The 19487-nt window shown below is 54.4% G+C and overlaps 1 protein-coding gene across 3 annotated transcripts in view; it reads left to right on the forward strand.

Moving 5' to 3' along the window:
• Positions 1 to 273: 273 nt before the first annotated feature.
• The window catches only part of CERK (ceramide kinase), a 52472-nt gene continuing 33258 nt past the window's right edge, over positions 274 to 19487 (forward strand). For all 3 annotated transcript variants that reach the window (XM_007672507.2, XM_039914049.1, XM_029079018.1), the window contains exons 1-2: positions 274 to 326; positions 18170 to 18283. In XM_007672507.2, coding sequence (XP_007670697.1) covers positions 299 to 326; positions 18170 to 18283 — 142 coding nt within the window. In that variant the 5' untranslated portion in view covers positions 274 to 298. The remainder of the gene's footprint in view (positions 327 to 18169; positions 18284 to 19487) is intronic.

Raw genomic sequence — 19487 nt, forward strand, 5'->3', positions numbered from 1 at the left:
CCGCGGAGAGCTTCCGTTCTCACGGGAGAGGCAGACGCGGCTATTTAGCGCTCGATCGATCCGTCGGTCGTGTCCGTTTACCGCGTGCGGGGCGCTCTGTCGAGCGCTCGGGAGAGCACGTCACAACGGCGTAACGGACACGTGCCCTGCCCGCAGTGAGCTTACAGTCCGGAGGGGGAGACGGACGGTAACGGGAATGAATTACGGATATGGACGTTAGCGCCGTGAGGCTGGCGACGCAGGAGGGAGTGGGAAAAGAGGAAATGAGGGCTTGGTCGGGGAAGGCCTCTCGGAGGAGATGGGCCTTCGGCGAGGCTCGGAAGGTGGTGAGTAATCGGTCGTCCGGCGGATGCGAAGGGGGAGGGCGTTTCGGGCCAGAGACGGGACGTGGGCGAGAGGTCAGCGGCGAGATGGACGAGACCGAGATACGGGGAGTAGGTTGACGTCAGAGGAGCGGAGTGTGCGGTCCGGGTTCCAAATAAAGAATTGAATATCCGTCTGCTCGTTGGGTCCGTGTCGTCCTCTCCCGGAGGCTCAGTACACTGCTCCGCACGTAGCGAACGCTCAGTGAATGCCGTCGATGGCGACGTGTTCACGGAAGTGCTCGGGAGCCTGGAAATAAGTTCCTACAGGCTAGAGTTGATGAAGGGACAGGATTTCTCTGGGCACTGGGAAAAGCGTGTTGGAGTTGAGGGGATTTTAGGAGGGCTTTGAATGTGGGAGAGCTGGCGGGGGGGGGGGGGGGGCGCGTTCTGTCCGATTTTTGGGTGGACAGCCAAGAGCGAGGGGCTGGATGTGGGAGAGGGTCTGCATCGTTATTTCTGTTCATGCCTGTCTCCCCCTCTAGACCTTAAGCTCACTGTGGCGGGGGGGAATGTGTCCGTTTATACTCTCCCCAGCGCTCGGTCCGGTGCTCCGCACGCAGAAAGCGCTCGATGAATGCGAATGAATGAATGAATGAGTGTATCTGTGAAGCCCACTCCCAGATCTGGGCCCCTTCCCTCCACCCGGCTGCAAAGGTAACTTGGAAACAGACGGGCTCAGTTACTCACTTGCTTTCTCTCACCTTCGTACTCATCCCCCTCTCTCTGCCCTCCCTTCAGCAATGATGATGATAAAAAATGTGGTATTTAAGGGCTTACTAGGTGTCCGGCGCGTGGTGCGGCAGAGAGCGCACGGGTCTGGGAGTCAGGAGGTCATGCTTTCTAATCCCAGCGCCGCTACTTGTCGGCTGTGTGGCCTTGGGCGAGTCACTTAACTTCCCTGTGCCTCAGTCGCCTCATCTGCATAACGGAGATTAAGACCGTGAGCCCCGTGTGGGACGGGGACGTCGTCCATCCCGATTTGCTTCTGTCCACCCCGGCGCTTAGGACAGTGCCTGGCACACAGTGAGCACTTGACAAATGACGTGATGATTATTGCTAAGCGCTGAGATAGATGCAAGAGAAGCAGCGTGGCGAAAGAGCCCGGGCTTGGGAGTCAGAGGTCAAGGGTTCTAATCCCGGCTCCACCACCTGTCAGCTGTGTGACTTTGGGCGAGCCACTTAACTTCTCTGATCCTCAGTTCCCTCATCTGTAAAACGGGGATGAAGACTGTGAGCCCCCCGTGAGACAACCTGATCACCTCGAATCCCCCCGGCGCTTAGAACGGTGCTTTGTACGTAGTAAGCGCGTGACAAATGCCATCGTTATTATTATTATTAATAATCGAATCCCACGTGGGGCTCACCTTCTAAGTGGCAAGGAGAACGTGTACGGAATCTCCGTTTGGCAGAGGAGGGAGCCGAGGCCCCCGAGAAGTGAAGTGACTTGCCCGAGGTCACCCAGCAGACAAGCGGAGGGTGGGTCAGAAGGCCTGAGAGTCAGAAGGACCCGGGTTCTAATCCCAGCTCCGCTCACTGCCCTGAGACCCTGGGCAGATCGCGCCGAGGAGCAGCGTGGCTCAGTGGAAAGAGCCCAGGCTTGTGGGTTCTAATCCCGGCTCCGCCACCCGTCAGCCGTTTGACTTGGGGCGAGCCACTTCCGCTCAGTTCCCTCATCTGTCAAATGGGGTTGGAGACCGTGAGCCCCACGTGGGACGACCTGATGACCTCGTATCTCCCTCAGCGCTTAGAACGGTGCTCGGCACCTAGTGAGCGCTTAACAAATGCCGACATTGTTATTATTATTATTATTTCACTTCTCTGCACCTCGGTTATCTCATCTGCAAAATGAGGGTTAAGACTGTGAGCCCCAGGTGGGACCCCGCCAAGTTCAACCCGATCATCTTGGGTCTCCCCCACTGCTTAGTAAAGTGCCTGGCACATAGTAAGTACTTAATGAATACCATTTTTTAAGAGTTACATTTCGGGGTGTGAAAAACAAAAGTAACTGTAAATGTGGGCTCCCAATCTGAGGGCGCATTATACAGTGCTTTTAGCAATTCAGACTACTAGACCTGTCGAGGCTTGTCGTGAGATTTTCCGCTTTTGAAACGAAGCCCTGAAAACACAGACTAAGCTTTCAATAAACAGCCTCGATGGATGAATGAGAAATGAGTAGGAATTAGAAATGACTTTTGCTTCCTTTCTGAACTGAGAGTCGTTTGCCCGGTCGATCCCCCTGTTGATTCTAGAGGGGTTGCTCCTCTTTCGCAACGTTTTACTGCCCCTAGCAGTGAGCAGGGCCCGGGGGGAAAGAGCGTGGGGCTGGGAATCGGGAGACCTAGGTTTTAATAATGATGATAATATAATAATAACAGTAATGATGGCATTTGGTAAGCGTTTACTCCGCGCCAAGCACCCTCCTAATCCCGGTTCCGCCATTGGCCAATGGAGTGACCTTGTTCTGTGCCTCGGTTTCTTGGCTTGTAAAACGGAGGTGATGGGCAGTCGGGCATAATGGAACGAGCGTGGCTCTGGGAATCGGAAGACTTAAGGAAATAGGCACCAGGATGTCATTTCTTAATCACAGAAAGCCGTTGGTGACTTCCCAGTCCCTTCTAGATCTGAGTACTTTCTACTTCTCTTAACATTGAAGAGCTGCAACGTGGCCCGGGAGGCAGGACCTGGGTTCTAATCCCGGCTCCGCCGCTTCTCAGCTCCGTGACTTTGGGCAGGAGAAGCAGCGTGGCTCAGTGGAAAGAGCACGGGCTTTGGAGTCGGGGCTCATGAGTTCGAATCCCAGCTCTGCCACTTGTCGGCTGTGTGACTGTGGGCAAGTCACTTAACTTCTCCGTGCCCCAGTTCCCTCATCTGTAAAGTGGGGATTAAGACTGTGAGCCCCACGTGGGACAACCTGATCCCCCTGTGTCTACCCCAGCGCTTAGAACGGTGCTCGGCACATAGTAAGCGCTTAACAAATACCAACATTATTATTATTATTAAGTCACTTACCTTCTCTGCTCCTCAGTTACCTCATCTGTAAAATGGGGATTAAAACCGTGAGCCCCACGTGGGACAGCCTGATTACCTCGTATCTACCCCAACGCTTCGAACGGCGCTTGGCACGTAGTAAGCGCTTAACAGATACCAGCATCATCAAGTCACTTCACTTCTCTGGGCCTCAGTTTCTTCTTAGAGAGGCAGCGTGGCTCGGTGGAGAGAGCACGGGCTTTGGAGTCGGAGGTCGTGAGGTCGAATCCCGGCCCTGCCGCTCGTCAGCTGTGTGACTGTGGGCGAGTCACTTCACTTCTCTGGGCCTCAGTCACCTCATCTGTAAAATGGGGGTGAAGACCGTGAGCCCCACGTGGGACGACCCGATTCCCCTGTGTCTACCCCAGAGCTTAGAACGGTGCTCTGCACATAGTAAGCGCTTAACAGATACCGACATTATTATTATTATTATTATCATCATTCATCCGTAAACAGCTGCGAGCCCCATGCGGGATGGGCTGTGTCCGACCTCGTTACCTTGTACCTACCCCAGCGCATAGCGAGCGTGGCTCGGTGGAAAGAGCCCGGGCTTTGGAGTCAGAGGTCATGGGTTCGAATCCAGGCCCTGCCGCTCGTCAGCTGTGTGACTCTGGGCGAGTCACTTCACTTCTCCGGGCCTCGGTTCCCTCATCTGTAAAATGGGGATGAAGACCGTGAGCCCCACGTGGGACGACCCGATTCCCCTGTGTCTACCCCGGCGCTTAGAACGGTGCTCTGCACATAGTAAGCGCTTAACAGATACCGACATTATTATTATTATTATTATCATTACATAATAAAGGTTTAAGAAATACCATTAAAAAGAATAGTTTTCTCCCCAAACCGGTAGGGGATTTTTGCATTCAGTTCAGGCAAAGGGTAGGTGTCTTGTTGAAATAAATGTGATCTGGAGAACGGGTGCGGCCATTTCTTTGGAAACGCCGTGTTATCTCTTCGGACCCGGTTTGCCGTATCATTTCTTCAAAAAGAAGTATCGGCCTAGGTGTTCCCGGAGACCTGAGGAGAGTTTTATAAATTGGAAAAAATGCACTGTAAATGACTGACTACCAAATTAAAGTGTCATCTGTCAGAAGGAGCGTGGAGTCCTTGGGAAAGGAAGTAGTAAGGAATAGGTGTGTGTGTTTGTCGTGGAGGGCCAGAGAGAAAGAAACCAGACCTGGCAAGTGTTCTGTTCCTAAAAACATTTTAACAAAGGCTGTTTGAGTAAAACAGGAGCATCTAAAGTTTTAATAACAGTAATAATGCTGCTGCTGCTGATGATGGTGTGTGTTGAGCGCTTACTATGTGCAAAGCACTGTTCTAGGTGCTGGGGAGGATACAAGGTGATCAGGTTGTCCCACGTGTTACAGATGAGGTAACTGAGGCACAGAGAAGTGACGTGACTTGCCCAAAGTCACGCAGCGGACAAGTGGCGGTGCCGGCATTTGAACCCATGACCTCTGACTCCCAAGGCCGTGCTCTTTGCGCGGAGCCGCGCCGTTTCTCAACGGACGTTTATTCTAAGCAAGCTAGAATCCCTAATTTTTTTAAAGGTATTCTTCTTTCTTCGTGGTATTTGTTAAACGTTTATCATAGGATGATGATGGTGTATGTTAAGGGCTTACTATGTGCCAGGCACTGTACTAAGCGCTGGGGCACTGTATTAAGGAGCACCTTACTAAGTGCTGGAGTACATACAAGCTAATCCGGGTTAGACCCGATCCTGGTCCCGCGTGGGGCTCACGGTCTTCATCCCCATTTTACAAATGAGGTAACTGAGGCGTAGAGAAGTGACTTGCCCCAGGTCGCACAGTAGACAGACAGCGGAGCCGGGATTAGAACCCAAGTTTCTTCTGACTCCCAGGCCCGGGCTCCATCCACCGGGCCGCGCTCCTTCCCGCTGGGCCACTCGCTTTTCCTCGTGTTCGTCTTTCCGGTCTCTCTTTCCTCCGACGGTGTAAATTATTCGGAACCGTGTCTCCTCGAGGGTGGGGATCGTGTCTCCTCCCGCCGTGGACCTCTCCCAAGCGCCGGCGACAGCGCTCTGCCCCCGGTAGGCGTTCGGTAAACAGCGCCGATTGATTGGCTGCCCTGACTTCTCCGTCACCGTCGACGGCTCCACCGTCCTTCCCGTCTCAGAGACCGGTCACCCTGGCGTTCCCCTCGTCTCGTCTCTCTTTCGTATATTCGACCTGGCGAGAGATCCCGTCGGTTCCACCTTCAGCACGTCTCCGGAATCCGGCCCCTCCTCCCCATCCGGACCGCTTCCGCGCCGCTGCGAGCACTCGCCACTCCCCACCCGGGCGACTGCGTCGGCCGCTTGGCCGACCTCCCGGCCTCCCGCCTCTCCCCTCGCCGGTCTTTACTTCGCCCTGCCGCCCGGATCGTTTTTCTACAGAGACGTCCGGTCCGGTCCGCGTCTCCCCACTCCTCAAGACCTCCGGCGGTCGCCCGCCCGCCCGCCCACCTCCACGTCCAAGAGGGACCCCTCGCCGCCGGCTTTAAAGCCGTCGACGGGCTCGCCCCCCTCCCACCTCGCCGCACGGATCTCCCGCTACGGCTCGGCCCGCCCGTTTTGCTCCTCCGACCCCGCTTGCTCCCTGAACCTCGATCTTGTCTATCTCCCTTCCCCACGTCTCCCCCTCTGACCTGGAGCTCCGTGTCCGACGTGTCCCCCTTCGTGTCCCCCTTCGTGTCCGACGACAGACCGCCCCTCTCCCCGCCTTCGAAGGCTCATTCGTCTGCTCGTGACGGGCAGGGAGCGTGCCTGCTAATTCCGCCCGTTTGTACGCTCCCAAACGCTCGGCACAGTGATCCGCACACAGTAAGCGCCCAGTAAATACCGGTGACAGACGGATCGATTAAAATCTCATCTCTTCCAAACTCTCAGGCCGGGTCAGTTGGCGAAAACCCCCCCAAGGCCCAGTGACCGAATGGAAAGACCGAAGCCGGCGGGTCGGGGGGGGGAGACGGAGGCGGACGGGCCGTGATGAAGCAGCGTGGCTCAGTGGAAAGAGCCCCGGGCTTGGGAGTCGGAGGTCATGGGTTCGAATCCCGGCTCCGCCGCTTGCCAGCTGTGTGACTGTGGGCGAGTCACTTCTCTGTGCCTCAGTTTCCTCATCTGTCCAATGGGGATGAAGACTGTGAGCCTCACGAGGCACAATCTGATCACCCTGTATCTCCCCCAGCGCTTAGAACAGTGCTCTGCACGTAGTAAGCGCCTAACAAATACCAACGTTATTATTAGTATTATCCCCCCACTCCCTCTCCCTCCTGCGTCACCCCGACACCCGGATCTGTCCGCTTCGTTCACCTCAGCCCCACAGAACTTACATCCGTATTCGTAATCTATTTAAGTCTCTTCCCCTTTTGGACCGCAGGCCCCCCGCGGGCAGAGGACGTGCGTGCCGACTCCGTCGTCTAGTCCTCGGCCCAAGCCCTCGGTACCCTGGAGGCGTTCAGTCCGTGGTTCCGATCGATGGATCGACCGGGAGGCGCGGGAGTCTTCTCCGCGGAGTTCCTAGTTGAAACGTGAACTCGATACAAAGTTAATATTCATTTTTCTGCTTTGGATTATAGTAATCGGCGGAGCCGATTACATTACCGTGATGATTACAATTTCACTACCCGACTTAATGACTAACTAGGCGGCTAGTTCCCGTACGGTGCCTGGCAGAGCCACGGCATTTCGGATCTCACGTCTTAAAAATATTTGACGATACGAATTTAATGATAGTGATCTCAATTCATGAGTCGGGCATAATTTTAATCAAAGGAAGGCTTGAAAATGAAACTGCCTTTGGGTAAAATATCAGAGAGGGAGCCGAACACCTGGAGTTACTCTTCGTCTTTAATTTCCTTCCCCGAACTTTGTGGCTTTGGATTCTAGGCCTTTTTTTTTTCTTTTTTTTTTCCCCAGAAGGCTGATGTTCCAAAGAAAAGTTTCGCCAGCCCTACCGTCTCAGGGCGAGAGGAAAGGAGGGGATTTTGACCTTTTCTCTGAGGAACTCCAAAGTGTCTTCCGGCGGCAGGGAGTCGCCCGGTTTTTCCCTGTAGGGAAGCGAGTGGATCGAGGGGGCCGAGGTCACCCGGCCAGCTCGTGGGTGAGCGGGGATTAGAGTCTAAGGGTCCCGACGTCCACCCGGGGGTCTGCTGAGCTGCCCCTCTGGGCTGTCACCCCCGTTTGTCTGGCAAAACGAGAGCGGTGGGAGAGCTCCCCCAGCTCCCGTCCTGCGGAAAGTTCCCGTCCTCAAAAGCAGAGGCTCCCTTCGTCCAAGACCCTGGGGAGAGCGCATTCCATTTTGGAAAGCTGACCGAGGAAGGGGGTTCCACCTAGTTTATCCAATCCGCTGGTTTTAAAGCGTGCCCTTTCTCCCCACCGGTCTTCATCTTTCCGACTGCTCTTGAAATAATAATAATAATAATGATAGTATTTGTTGTGTACTTCCTGTGTGCCAGGAACCGTTCAAAGAGCTGGGTTGGAGACAAGGAAATCGGGTTGGACACAATCCCTGTAGCACATGGGGCTCACAGTGTCTTAATCCCCATTTGACAGATGAGGTAACTGAGGCACAGAAGAGTTAAGTGACTTGCCCAAGGCCCCACAGCAGACAAGTGGCGGAGTCGGGATTAGAACCCAGGTCCTTCTGACTCCCAGGCCCGGGCTCTATCCGCTAGGCCACGCTGCTTCTCACTAATGGTGGCGTTAAGCGCTTACTATGTGCCGGGCACTGTTCTCGGCACCGGGGAAGATAAACGCCAATCGGGTTGGACGCAGTCCCCGTCCCGCACGGGGTTCGCCTTCTTAATCCCCGTTTTCCGGATGAGGGCGCCGAGGCACGGAGAAGTTGAGCGGTTTGCCCGAGATGACACGGCGGACGGGTGGCGGGGCCGGGATTAGAACTCAGGTCCTTGTGACGCCCGGGCCCGGGCTCTGTCACTGCTCCTCCGTGAGGCCTTCCCCGATTAAACCCTCGCCTCCCTTACACCCTCCCCTCTGCGTCGACCGCGCGCTCGGCCGCAGGTCCATCGGGAACCTCGATACTCACACTAACCCGGCAGCTCTTCCGACCGTCTCCTCCTACGCAATTCTATTTCCCCCATCCTTACCCTGTTTTAAAGTCCGTCTCCCCCCCGTAGACCACAGGCTCCTCGTGGGCAGGGAAAACGTCTGCCGTTCTCCTTTCCCAAGTGCCTCCTACATAGTGGTGCGCGCTGTAAGCCTCCGATCAGCACCCCCGATGGATTGAATGATCTCCCTGCGACCTTTCTTCAGTTAGCTAATGGAAGTCGGTTTCTCCTGCCCGTGTCTCGAAACAACAGAGCGTTAAGATTCGGAGGATAGATTGGACGGATCGGATTCATCTCGGCCTTGGAAAAGAACGTCTCGGCCTCTCCCGGTGTTTCATGGAACAAACGACCACGTGTCCAAGGGCAGGCGTCGCTCCGTGCCGGGCAGGATGTCCATTCGGTTCTAGAAGGCTCAGACGGAACGTCCTACGGAAATCCGGAGAAAAACCACCGTCGCTCGGGGCGTAGAACCGAAATCGCTCTTCCCCCACCTCGGAAACGTGGAGACCTTGGCCCCGGCCCTGGCCTTTCAGTCGTTGACCTGCCGGGTGGATAAATTGTTCTAAGCCAGACGCTCGTTGTGGGAGGTTTTCACGGGATTTCTGCTCGGTCGCCGTTAGTCGACAACACCACCGTCCTTTTATTTCGGGTCGCTGTAGAGACAGAGGCCTAGGGGAGACCTTTTTTTCTCCTCTATCTCTAGGTGAAAGTACGGTATAAGTGCTAATCCTTAAATAAAGCCCGTTATCTGAAAATAAATATTTTCCTCCTGTCTGCCAAACAGTAAAAGCTACCTGGTGAAAGTTTCGAGCAGACTTGGGCAGTTTTAGAAATAAGGCCCCTGGCCTTTTTATTTTTAAGCTCTAAGCAATGACACACCCACCTGAGCCGCGGAACTTTTCCGTGTTCTTATATTTGAACGTTGTAGGAATAACCTGGGAGCGATAACCTATCAGAATCCCGTCGTTCCTGGAAGCTTCCGGCTGCCTCCTATCAATTAAAAACAAAAAAGCCATCATCTGGGGCTCACCCGTCAAAAGAGTACGTATGGAGCCCAGGCCCGAGAGTCAGAAGGACCCGGGTTCCGATCCCGGCTCCGCCGCTTGGCTGCTGCGTGACCTTGGGTAAGTCACTTCACTTCCCTGGGCCTCGGTTCCCTCCTCTGTAAAATGAGGATCGAGACTGGGAGCCCTATGTAGGACAGAGACTGCGCCCGACCTGATTATCTTGTATCTACGCCAGCGGTTAGAACATTACCTGGCGTTAACCTGGCCGCTTAGAGAAGCAGCGTGGCTCAGTGGCAAGAGCCCGGGCTTGGGAGTCGGAGGTCATGGGTTCGAATCCCGGCTCTGCCACTCGTCAGCCGTGTGACTGTGGGCGGGTCGCTTCACTTCTCCGGGCCTCAGTTCCCTCATCTGTGAAATGGGGATGAAGACCGGGAGCCCCACGTGGGACGACCCGATTCCCCTGTATCTACCCCAGAGCTTAGAACGGTGCTCTGCACATAGTAAGCGCTTAACAGATGCCAACATCATCATTATTATTATATAGTGAGCACATTCATTCATTCAATAGTATTTTTTTTGAGCGCTCACTGTGTGCAGAGCACTGTACTAAGCGCTTGGAAAGCACAGTTGGGCAACAGATGGAGACGATCCCAACCCGACAACGGGCTCACAGTCTAGAAGGGGGAAGACACACAAGAAAGCAAAGCCAAACAAGTAGACGGGCATCAATAACATCAATGATGATAATGTTGGCATTTAAGCGCTTACTACGTGCAGAGCACCGTTCTGAGCGCTGGGGTAGACAACAAGGGAATCGGGTCGTCCCGCGTGGGGCTCACCGCCTTTATCCCCGTTTTACAGATGAGGGAACTGAGGCACAGCGAAGCGAAGTGACTCGCCCGCGGTCAGACAGCTGACAGGTGGCGGAGCCGGGATTCGAACCCATGACCTCCGACTCCCGAGCCCGTGCTCTTGCCACTGAGCCACGCCGCTTCTCAATATAAATTCAATATAAATACATAGATTATATAAATATAATTCAATATAAATAAAGAGAACTATAGATAGATACGCACTAATAAACGAAATAGAAAAATACGTACGTAATAAACACTGTGATCATCATTATTACACGGTGCAGACGTTTACGACCCACCCTGCCCTTCCACCCGCATCTCCCGTCACGTCTGTCATCTCCTCCCCGGGCGAAGAGCGGAGGAGAGCAGGTGTACGAGTGGGGAGCAGGGTCTCCCTGGCAGCCTCCATTTCCCGTCCGTCGCCCGACGCGTGGAGACGACGAGCGCGGCCTCCGCCCGGGGCGGCCTTCCTGCCGGCGAGATGCCAGACGGATGACTCGGGGCTTCTTGTCCGGATGCGGAAAACATCCGTCATCCGAGGGAGCGTCGGGGGCGGGAATCCGTCGAGGGGACTTCAAAAATCGGGACTACGGACTTGGAAAAGGTAAACGGCCCTGAGCTCGGCGGGTGTCGGATGAGAGCCCTTGAGAAATCAAGTCCAAGATCTTCCGGCTTCACTTACCTGCAGAGCACTTCACGGCGTCACGCTCGCCATTCCCAGAACCCAGAGAGGTGCCCGGCCTTCCGGCCGCCGGCGATGGTCTCGAGGGACGTCCTCGTCGTGGAGGCATCCTACCTTCCGCGGTCGCCGGCGGAGAGCTGGAAGAGAGGTTTCCGGTCGGCTTTCGGGCCGAGCGCGCGTCGGGCGCTTAGGACCGTGGCTCTCCGCGCGATCGATTGAGTGATCCAATTGCTCGACCCGATGGAGGTCTTCCGTCTGGAATCTGGATCGATTCAATCTAGAGAATCGATCTAGAGAAGATTCAATCTAGGGAAGCGGCGTGGCTCCGCGGAAGGGGCACGGGCTTGGGAGTCGGAGGTCATGGGTTCGAATCCCTGCTCCGCTGTGTGACTGTGGGCGAGTCGCTTAACTTCTCTGCGCCTCAGTGACCTCATCTGTAAAATGGCGATGAAGACTGTGAGCCTCACGTGGGACAACCTGATTACCCTGTACCTTCCCCAGCGCTTAGAACAGTGCTCTGCACATAGTAAGCGCTTAACAAATACCGACGTTATTATTATTAAAGCCCGTTTGGGACTTTAGACTTTCTTTTTCAGTTTGGGTCAGGGGGCCTTTTTTTTTTTTTTCCTCTTTACTTTGTGGCATCTCAGATCTGAAATGCCCTGTGTCTCTCTTCTGGGGAGGATGTTTGGGGGCGATGTGAGAGGAGTAGGATCGTTTCATCAGGGTTTGGGTAACGTCACGGCCAAGAGGGCTTTGGGGAAGGGACGTTTATTAGAGAAAAAGAGATGTTTAGTAGCCTAGAGGCAGTAGAGGGCCAGGAGAAGCTCGTTCCCGTGTCTCAGTGGATCGTCCTTACCCCCCCCCCCCCCCCCCCCCCGCCATCTTGAATAAAACGATCGGCCCCGTCTTGAATAAAAATGACCTCGGGGGGATCTGGGAATGGGAGACGGGTTGGCGGGGGGGGGAAGTCTTGAATAATCACAGCGCTTGCTTTCGTTATGTGCGTCATCACAGCCCGCGTCGGAACAAAAGGCTCCGACTGTATTAGAGATCGAGGCCTCGTAAGGGTTTGGGACGAATTGCTCGAAGATCTATCAAAATGATGCTTTATTATACCTAACATGCTGGTAATGCTACATGATGATGAGCTTCTGGCCTTGGAGAATTGCGTTTACAGCTTTTTTATTTGCTTGCATTTCATTGTCAGTTTTGTAATAAATTGAGTGTGGCCGAACACATTTTCATTTTTCCTTTAGAAGCCATATATCTGACTGATGCACTCTCTGCTCATTGCACTTTGCGTATAATGGAATGCAAATGCAGCCTCCTGCGTTCCTTTGCCAGTGCAGGAGAAGCAGAGACATTTTATCCTTTCATAAATGTCAGCATTCGAAATGTTTCTCTGCGGCTCCGGACAGGAAGTGCCCTCAAGGCGAAGTAATAAAATAAATAGACGGCTCCGATGCCGCCTGGCCGGGATACCGCCGCCTTTGTTTAAAACTTTTATTTTTAGTCAGTTTTATCCAGTCCACGGGAATGACATCTCATTCATTCATTCATTCAGTAGTATTTATTGAGCGCTTACTATGTGCGGAGCACTGTACTAAGCGCTCGGGATGAACAAGTCGGCAACAGACAGAGACGGTCCCTGCCGTCTGACGGGCTCACGGTCTAATCGGGGGAGACGGACAGACGAGAACGATGGCGATAAACAGCGTCGAGGGGAAGAACATCTCGTAAAAACAATGGCATTTCCACCCGGCGGCGTTCCGGCCCCGAATCGGGATGCCGGTGACGCCAAAAGAGGAGAGAACCTCGCTTTTGTTTTTGTGTGTGTGTGTGGGGGTGGTTTGGTTTTTCCAGAAAGCCCAATCACATCATTTTGCAGAAGGATCTGTCGTCTGTCGAGCCACTGAACTGGGTGAATACAGGCTACGCATCCGGGGCCTTTCACTTGAGAAGGAGAAATGCCTTAGGCACCGAAAAGAGAATCATTCTCCTCCTCCGTGATAGAGTGTCATTCCCGGAGAGTTCAGACCCTTCCCGGGTCATACCCTCATTTGGAGATTTGCATCCCTCAGCGAACGAATAAACACCAACAAAGGGATCCTTCTTCCCGAGGGGAGAGAAACCATCCGTCAGATGCCCGCGCGCTGTCCGAAACTTAAGAACCGGCGTAAGGCAGACCGGCGTCGGCCGTTGAATTTTCCTTCCGTTAGCCCAGCCTTGTCATTTTCATTTTCCTCGCGGATCCTCTCCACTGAATAGACCCCTTTCTCGTTCTCATTCTTTACGATTTGTCGGAGAAAACCTTCCGAGAGGGTCTTTGGAAAAGGGACGTGAGGAAGGGGCCCTAAGCATTGGGCAAGATTAAAAAGAGGCGATGGTGTTCGTCAAGCACTTACCGTGTCCCAGGCACTGTACTGAACGCCGGGGTGGATACAAGCAAATTTTGTATCTATTGCCGTCGTTCCCGTCCGTCCGTCTCCCCCGATCAGACCGTAAGCCCGTCAGACGGCAGGGACCGTCTCTATCTGTTGCCGACTTGTTCATCCCGAGCGCTTGGTCCGGTGCTCTGCACATGGTAAGCGCTCAGTGAATACTCTTGAATGAAGCAGATCGAGTTGGACCCGGTCCCCGTCCCCTGTGGGGCTCACGGGCTCAGTCGCCACTTTACAGATGAGGTAACTGAGGCACGTAGAAGACAGGTGGCGGAGCGGGATTAAAACCCGTGGCCTTCGGGCTCGCGGGCCCGTGCTCCATCCTCTACGCCACGCCGCTTCTCTACCAAGCCTCTTAGTGGGGGACGGATCTCTGTGCGACCGCAAATGGCTTTGGGCTGGCTCCTCTTTGGGGTGCCTGTGGATTTTTTTCAGAACGCACCCTGTTCCCCTGCCCGCTGAAAACCGACCGCTCGGTAAAACGGTGCTCCGAATACCGAGCCTGCTCGGGAAGGGTCGTGTCCGGCGCTCTGCCAACAGAGACCGCTCGGCGTTTATCGCCAACGGGCCTCCGTAGCAAAGGAAGTAGGGGTGATAGAGAAGCCAATTCTCTTAACCGTCTTCATTTCCCAAAGAGATGTTTTTAGCAGCCTTGGAAGTAGGCCGCACGTTTCTAATCCCTCTGCGGAAATATGGCTGTATTTTTTTCCGATGGGCATTCTTTGAAGAAAAACGCATTCCGCGGAGAAGGCTTGCACGCCCCCCCCCCCTCCCCCCTCCCCCCCCCCCGGAAGGTATTGCTTCCGCTCGGGAATATTTGATTTCCTTCCAGTAGAGCCAGCTCAGAGGAGGGCTCTGGTTTCCCAGCTGAATGCGCTGTGAACCACCCAAGGGACTAGTCCCCCTCGCCACGTGCCCCTGGAATCCCGGCTCCACCACTTGTCTGCTGTGTGACCTTGGGCAAGTCACTTCCCTTCCTCTGTGCCTCAGTTCCCTCGTCTGTAAAACGGGGATTAAGAGCGTGAGCCCCATGCGGGACCGGGATTGTGTCGCCAACCTGATTAGCTTGTATCTAACGGTGCTTGGCATGTAGTAAGTGCTTTACAAGTACCATCGTTATTATTATTACTATTATTATCCTCATCCCCTACTGGACAGTATATTCCTTTTGCCTCCTCTCTCTGTCTCTCTCTCTTTTCCCCGTCTCTCCCGCTCCCCTTCTCTTTCCCCTCCCTTCCCTCTTTCTCCCCCTCTCTCCCCCCCTCATTTCCATTTCTCGTTTAGAGAAGCAGCGTGGCTCAGTGGAAAGAGCCCGGGCTTGGGAGTCAGAGGTCACGGGTCCAAATCCCGGCCCAGCCACTCGTCAGCTGGGTGACTTTGGGCAAGTCACTTAACCTCTCTGTGCCTCAGTGACCTCATCTGTGAAATGGGGATGAAGACTGTGAGCCCCAGGAGGGACAACCTGATCACCTTGTATCCTCCCCAGCGCTTAGAACAGGGCTTCGCACATAGTAAGCGCTTAACAAATGCCGTTGTTCTCATTATTTCCCGGATATCTGCCACAAGCTGCCCGAGGCCTTCTTGCACTTGCTACCCGGAAGTAGCGTGGCTCAGTGGAAAGGGCGCGGGCTTTGGAGTCAGAGGTCATAAGTTCGAATCCCGGCTCTGCCACTTGTCAGCTGTGTGACCGTGAGCGAGTCGCTTCACTTCTCTGTGCCTCAGTGACCTCATCTGGAAAATGGGGATGAAGACCGGGAGCCCCACGTGGGACGACCTGATTCCCCCGTGTCCGCCCCAGCGCTTAGAACGGTGCTCGGCACATAGTAAGCGCTTAACAAATGCCGACATTATTATTATTATTATTATTATTATTATTATTATTAAGTAATGGTAAATGCTGCCTACCAGCCTGAACTACCCCAGTGGACCGGGTAGCGTGCCGTACACCGTGCCGCGCACTGTGCCCCGCATCGGGACTTAGCACTTGCATCCGCACACGGTCCCCGTTGGGGCCGGCGCGGGCATCTTGGGGGTGTCGGCCACGCGTGACGTTCCCAAGCGACACCCCGATTCCTCGACTCGATCCTGAAGTCTTTCATTTCCCGCCCAGCTGCATTTGCACGTCCGAGGCGAAACCCCCCAGTGTGAGGAGTTTTCGGGAGCAGACAAATGGCTCGATAAGATCTACGGAAATATCTCCGCGTCTAAGTGGCATTTTAATAGGATGTACAATTCTAGGCTTATTATTGTTTACTTGCCTTTATAATTGAACTGATAAGAGTTTATCCAAAATAGTAAGCGCACAATCTGAAACAGCCATCCCCCAACCGACGGGATGCATTTTTTTCTTTTAATAAAGACCGGAGAGTAGAATTGTATCCTCTCATTTTCTTTTAGAATTGATGAAGCGTTACCTTATATATCTTAACGAATATTTCTGGAAATTCAGAAGTCAAATGTCCTTGAAGAATAAAATAAACACTTGAGATAGCTTATTTTAAAGCCTTAGGAGCTGGCTCTGTTTGGGAAATTAATCGGTGGCATTTATTGAGCGCCTGTTGTGTGCAGAGCACTAAACTGAGAGCTTGGGAGAACACGGTACAATAGAGTAAGTGAAGATGATGATGGGGGTATCTGTTAAGCGCTTACTACGCGCCAAGCGCTGTTCTTGGGGGAGAGACGAGGTTATCGGGTTGCCCCGCCTGCGGCTCACAGTCTTAATCCCCATTTTACGGACGAGGTGGCCGAGGCCCAGAGAAGTGAAGTGACTTGCCCCAAGTCACCCGGCTGACAGGTGGCGGAGCCGGGATTGGAATCCACGACCTCTGACTCCCAAGCCCGGGCTCTTTCCATTAAGCCACGATGCTTCTCTAAGTAGGTAGGGAGGGGCTTACAGTCTGGTGGGAGAATGGGAGAAATAGAAAACTGTAGACAGGAGCAGATTAAAAAAGAGGCGGGGAGATAGGTTTTACTTGACCTGTGGTCACCCTCGGGCAACCGTTTGAACTCTTCCGGGTCAGTCAGTCATACTTACGGAACGCTTACCGCGTGCAGAGCACTGTAGCATTCTCACTCTGGGCTTCGAGGCCGTCCGTCCCCTCGCCCCCTCCCGCCTCTCCTCCCTCGTCTCTTTCCGCCGGCCACCCCGCACGCTCCGCTCCTCCGCCGCCCGCCTCCTCGCCGCCCCCCGGTCTCGCCCGTCCCGCCGTCCACCCCCGGGCCGCGTCCTCCCGCGGTCCCGGGACGCCCTCCCCCCTCGCCTCCGCCAAACTCGCTCTCTTCCCCTCTCCGAAACCCTACTTACAGCTCACCTCCTCCGAGAGGCCTTCCCGCACTGAGCTCCCCTTCTCCCTCTGCTCCCTCTACCCCCCCCCCACCTCTCCGCGGCTAAACCCTCTTCTCCCCCCCTCCGTCCGCCCCTCCCCCTCCCCCGTCCCCTCCCCTCGGCGCCGTACCCGTCCGCTCGACCGCCTAGGTCTCCGTCACCCTATTTATTTTGTCAACGAGATGGACGTCGCCTCGATTCTATTTATCTGCTGTCGTCGTCGCGAGACGTTCTTCCCCTCGATTCCACCCGCCGCCATCGTCCTCGTCCGTCCGTCTCCCCCGATGAGACCGTGAGCCCGTCGGAGGGCGGGGACCGTCTCTAGCTGTTGCCGACCTGTCCGTTCCAAGCGCTCGGTCCGGTGCTCTGCACGTAGTAGGCGCTCGATAAATACTATTGAATGAATGAATGAATTGTAGTAAGCACTTGGGAGAGGACAACAGAATTAGCAGGCGTGTTCCCTGCCCATAACGAGGTAGAAGTCTAGAGATGAACTTACAGTCCAGATTATCTGTCGGACAGTGACTTCCCACTCCAAAGCCTTATCGAAGGCCCATCTCCTCCAAGGGGTCTTCCCCGAATGAGCCCCGCTTTCCTCTTCTCCCACTCCCTTCTGCGTCGCCGTGACTTGCTTTCTTTATTCATCCCCCCTCCCAGCCCCGTCGGACTTATGTCCCTATCTGTCGTGTATTTATTTGTATTCACGTTCCTCTCCCCGTCTAGACTGTAAACTCGTCGCGGGCAGGGAAGGTGTCGGTTTATGGTTATATTTCACTCTCCCAATATATGGTTATATTGTGCTCTACACGCAGGGAGCGTTGGATAGATACACGTGACTGACCGACTAGATACAGGAGAAGTGCGGGAAGGAGGATGGAGAGCATTTGAAAAGATCAGGAGGTCGAGGGTCGGTTTCTGGCGGTGTTGAATTTGCCCGTTTCTAGCTTAGCGGTCGTTCGGTGGGTCGTGGAGGATGCCTCTGAAGAAGGGGGTCAGGAAGAGACATTTGAGTGAGCGGGATTTGGATGGAGAGAGGGCGGCTTGCTCAGGACCGGAGGACGGAATGCCAGTCCGCATGAAAAGGCGGAACTCCGGCATCCGGGTTCAAAAATCGGCCTCCCGACCCCGGGGACCGGCCCCGGGTGTAAATTCGCCGAGCCCGTCGGATGTGTGCGATGACAGCCGACGGGGCCGTTACCGGTTGCGTTTTTAGGACGGCTTCGATGTCGTTACTGAGATTAAAGCGTGGAGTGCGCCGGAGCGTGCGTTTAATCTTTCCGTTTCCCGGGAGATGAAAAGCGACGTTCCCGAATTACAGCCCCCTCCGCCGCGATTTTGGTAAACCCGCCCCCGTTAACGTAGACTTTCTGTGTGATTCTGATCTCTTCGCAGGCGGTTATTCGGTGCCTGTTTCTGAGATTATCGCCGTAGAAGAAACAGAAATTGACGAGAAGAGACATAACAGCGGAAAATGGCAAAAAATGGCAAAGCCTCACGCTTTCACAGGTAATTCTTCTCCGATCTTCCCTCGGAACGTTATATTAGCTACGTACTGCCTTGTAAAACCCATCCAGGTGCTATTAAAAGGGAACTCGGAGGCAGGAGCGGGCCACCTTTTTTCGAAGAATTCAGCACGCTCGGATCCACCTTTTGGGAAAAGTTCCCAATGTGAGAATTGGGAATTCTCTCGTCAGGAAGCCGGCCACCTCTGAATCAACTCCGCCGTCTACCTGACGGGAGAGACCTCTCTCCCGGCGGGCAGCTCGACGTCCAGCTGAAGCCGAAGGCCCGAGAGACCCCGTCTCTCGGCCTAAACCCCGCGGCCTAGTGTGGAGAGCCTGGGTCCGGAGGTCAGAGGATTTGGGTTCTAATCCCGGCTCCGCCACACGTCTGCCGTGTGACCTTGGGCAGATCACTTCTCCGAGCCTCAGTCACCTCATTTGTAAAATGGGGACCGAAACTGTGAGCCCCAGGTGGGACGGGGACCGTGTCGGTCCCGATTACCTCGTATCGACCCCAGTGCGTAGAACAGTGCTTAGCACACAGCAGGCACTTAACAGTCACCATGATTATTATGCGGGAAGCATCCAACGAGCCCGAGGACAGTGAGAACCCGACTTGAAGAAAGACACAGAGAGATGACCGGGCTTTCTGTCCACTTGCCGTGGCTAGGGTGTCATGGCATAGTGAATAGAGCCCGGGCCTGGCAGTCAGAAGGTCACGGGTTCTAATCCTGGCTCCGCCACTTGTCTGCTGTGTGACCTTGGGCGAGCCACTTCACTTCTCTGGGCCTCAGTGACCTCATCTGTGAAATGGGGATTGAGACTGTGAGCCCCACATGGGACAACCTGACTACCCTATATCTCCCCCAGTGCTTGGAACAGTGCCTGGCACATAGTAAGCGCTTAACTGAGACCATAATTATCCAGCGCTTTGAACAGTGTCCAGCGCTTAGAACAGTGCTTGGCACGTAGTAAGCGCTTAACAAATACTATCATAACGTGAGACCTCACGGAGGGTGATTATGGTGGCCGAAGGTTGACAAGGTCAAACGCGGAACCTGCCTTGGAGACCGAGAAGATGAAACGCCTGCACGGTGTAGGTCCGGCCACGGACGTCTCAGACGGGAAAAACACGCTCCCGGGCCCCGTTGGAGATTTCCGCTTGTTAGTCCGGCGACCGAATGGAACGTGATGACTAAATCCACAAT

The sequence above is a fragment of the Ornithorhynchus anatinus genome, chromosome 14 (assembly GCF_004115215.2).
Source record: "Ornithorhynchus anatinus isolate Pmale09 chromosome 14, mOrnAna1.pri.v4, whole genome shotgun sequence".
Taxonomy (NCBI): domain Eukaryota; kingdom Metazoa; phylum Chordata; class Mammalia; order Monotremata; family Ornithorhynchidae; genus Ornithorhynchus; species Ornithorhynchus anatinus.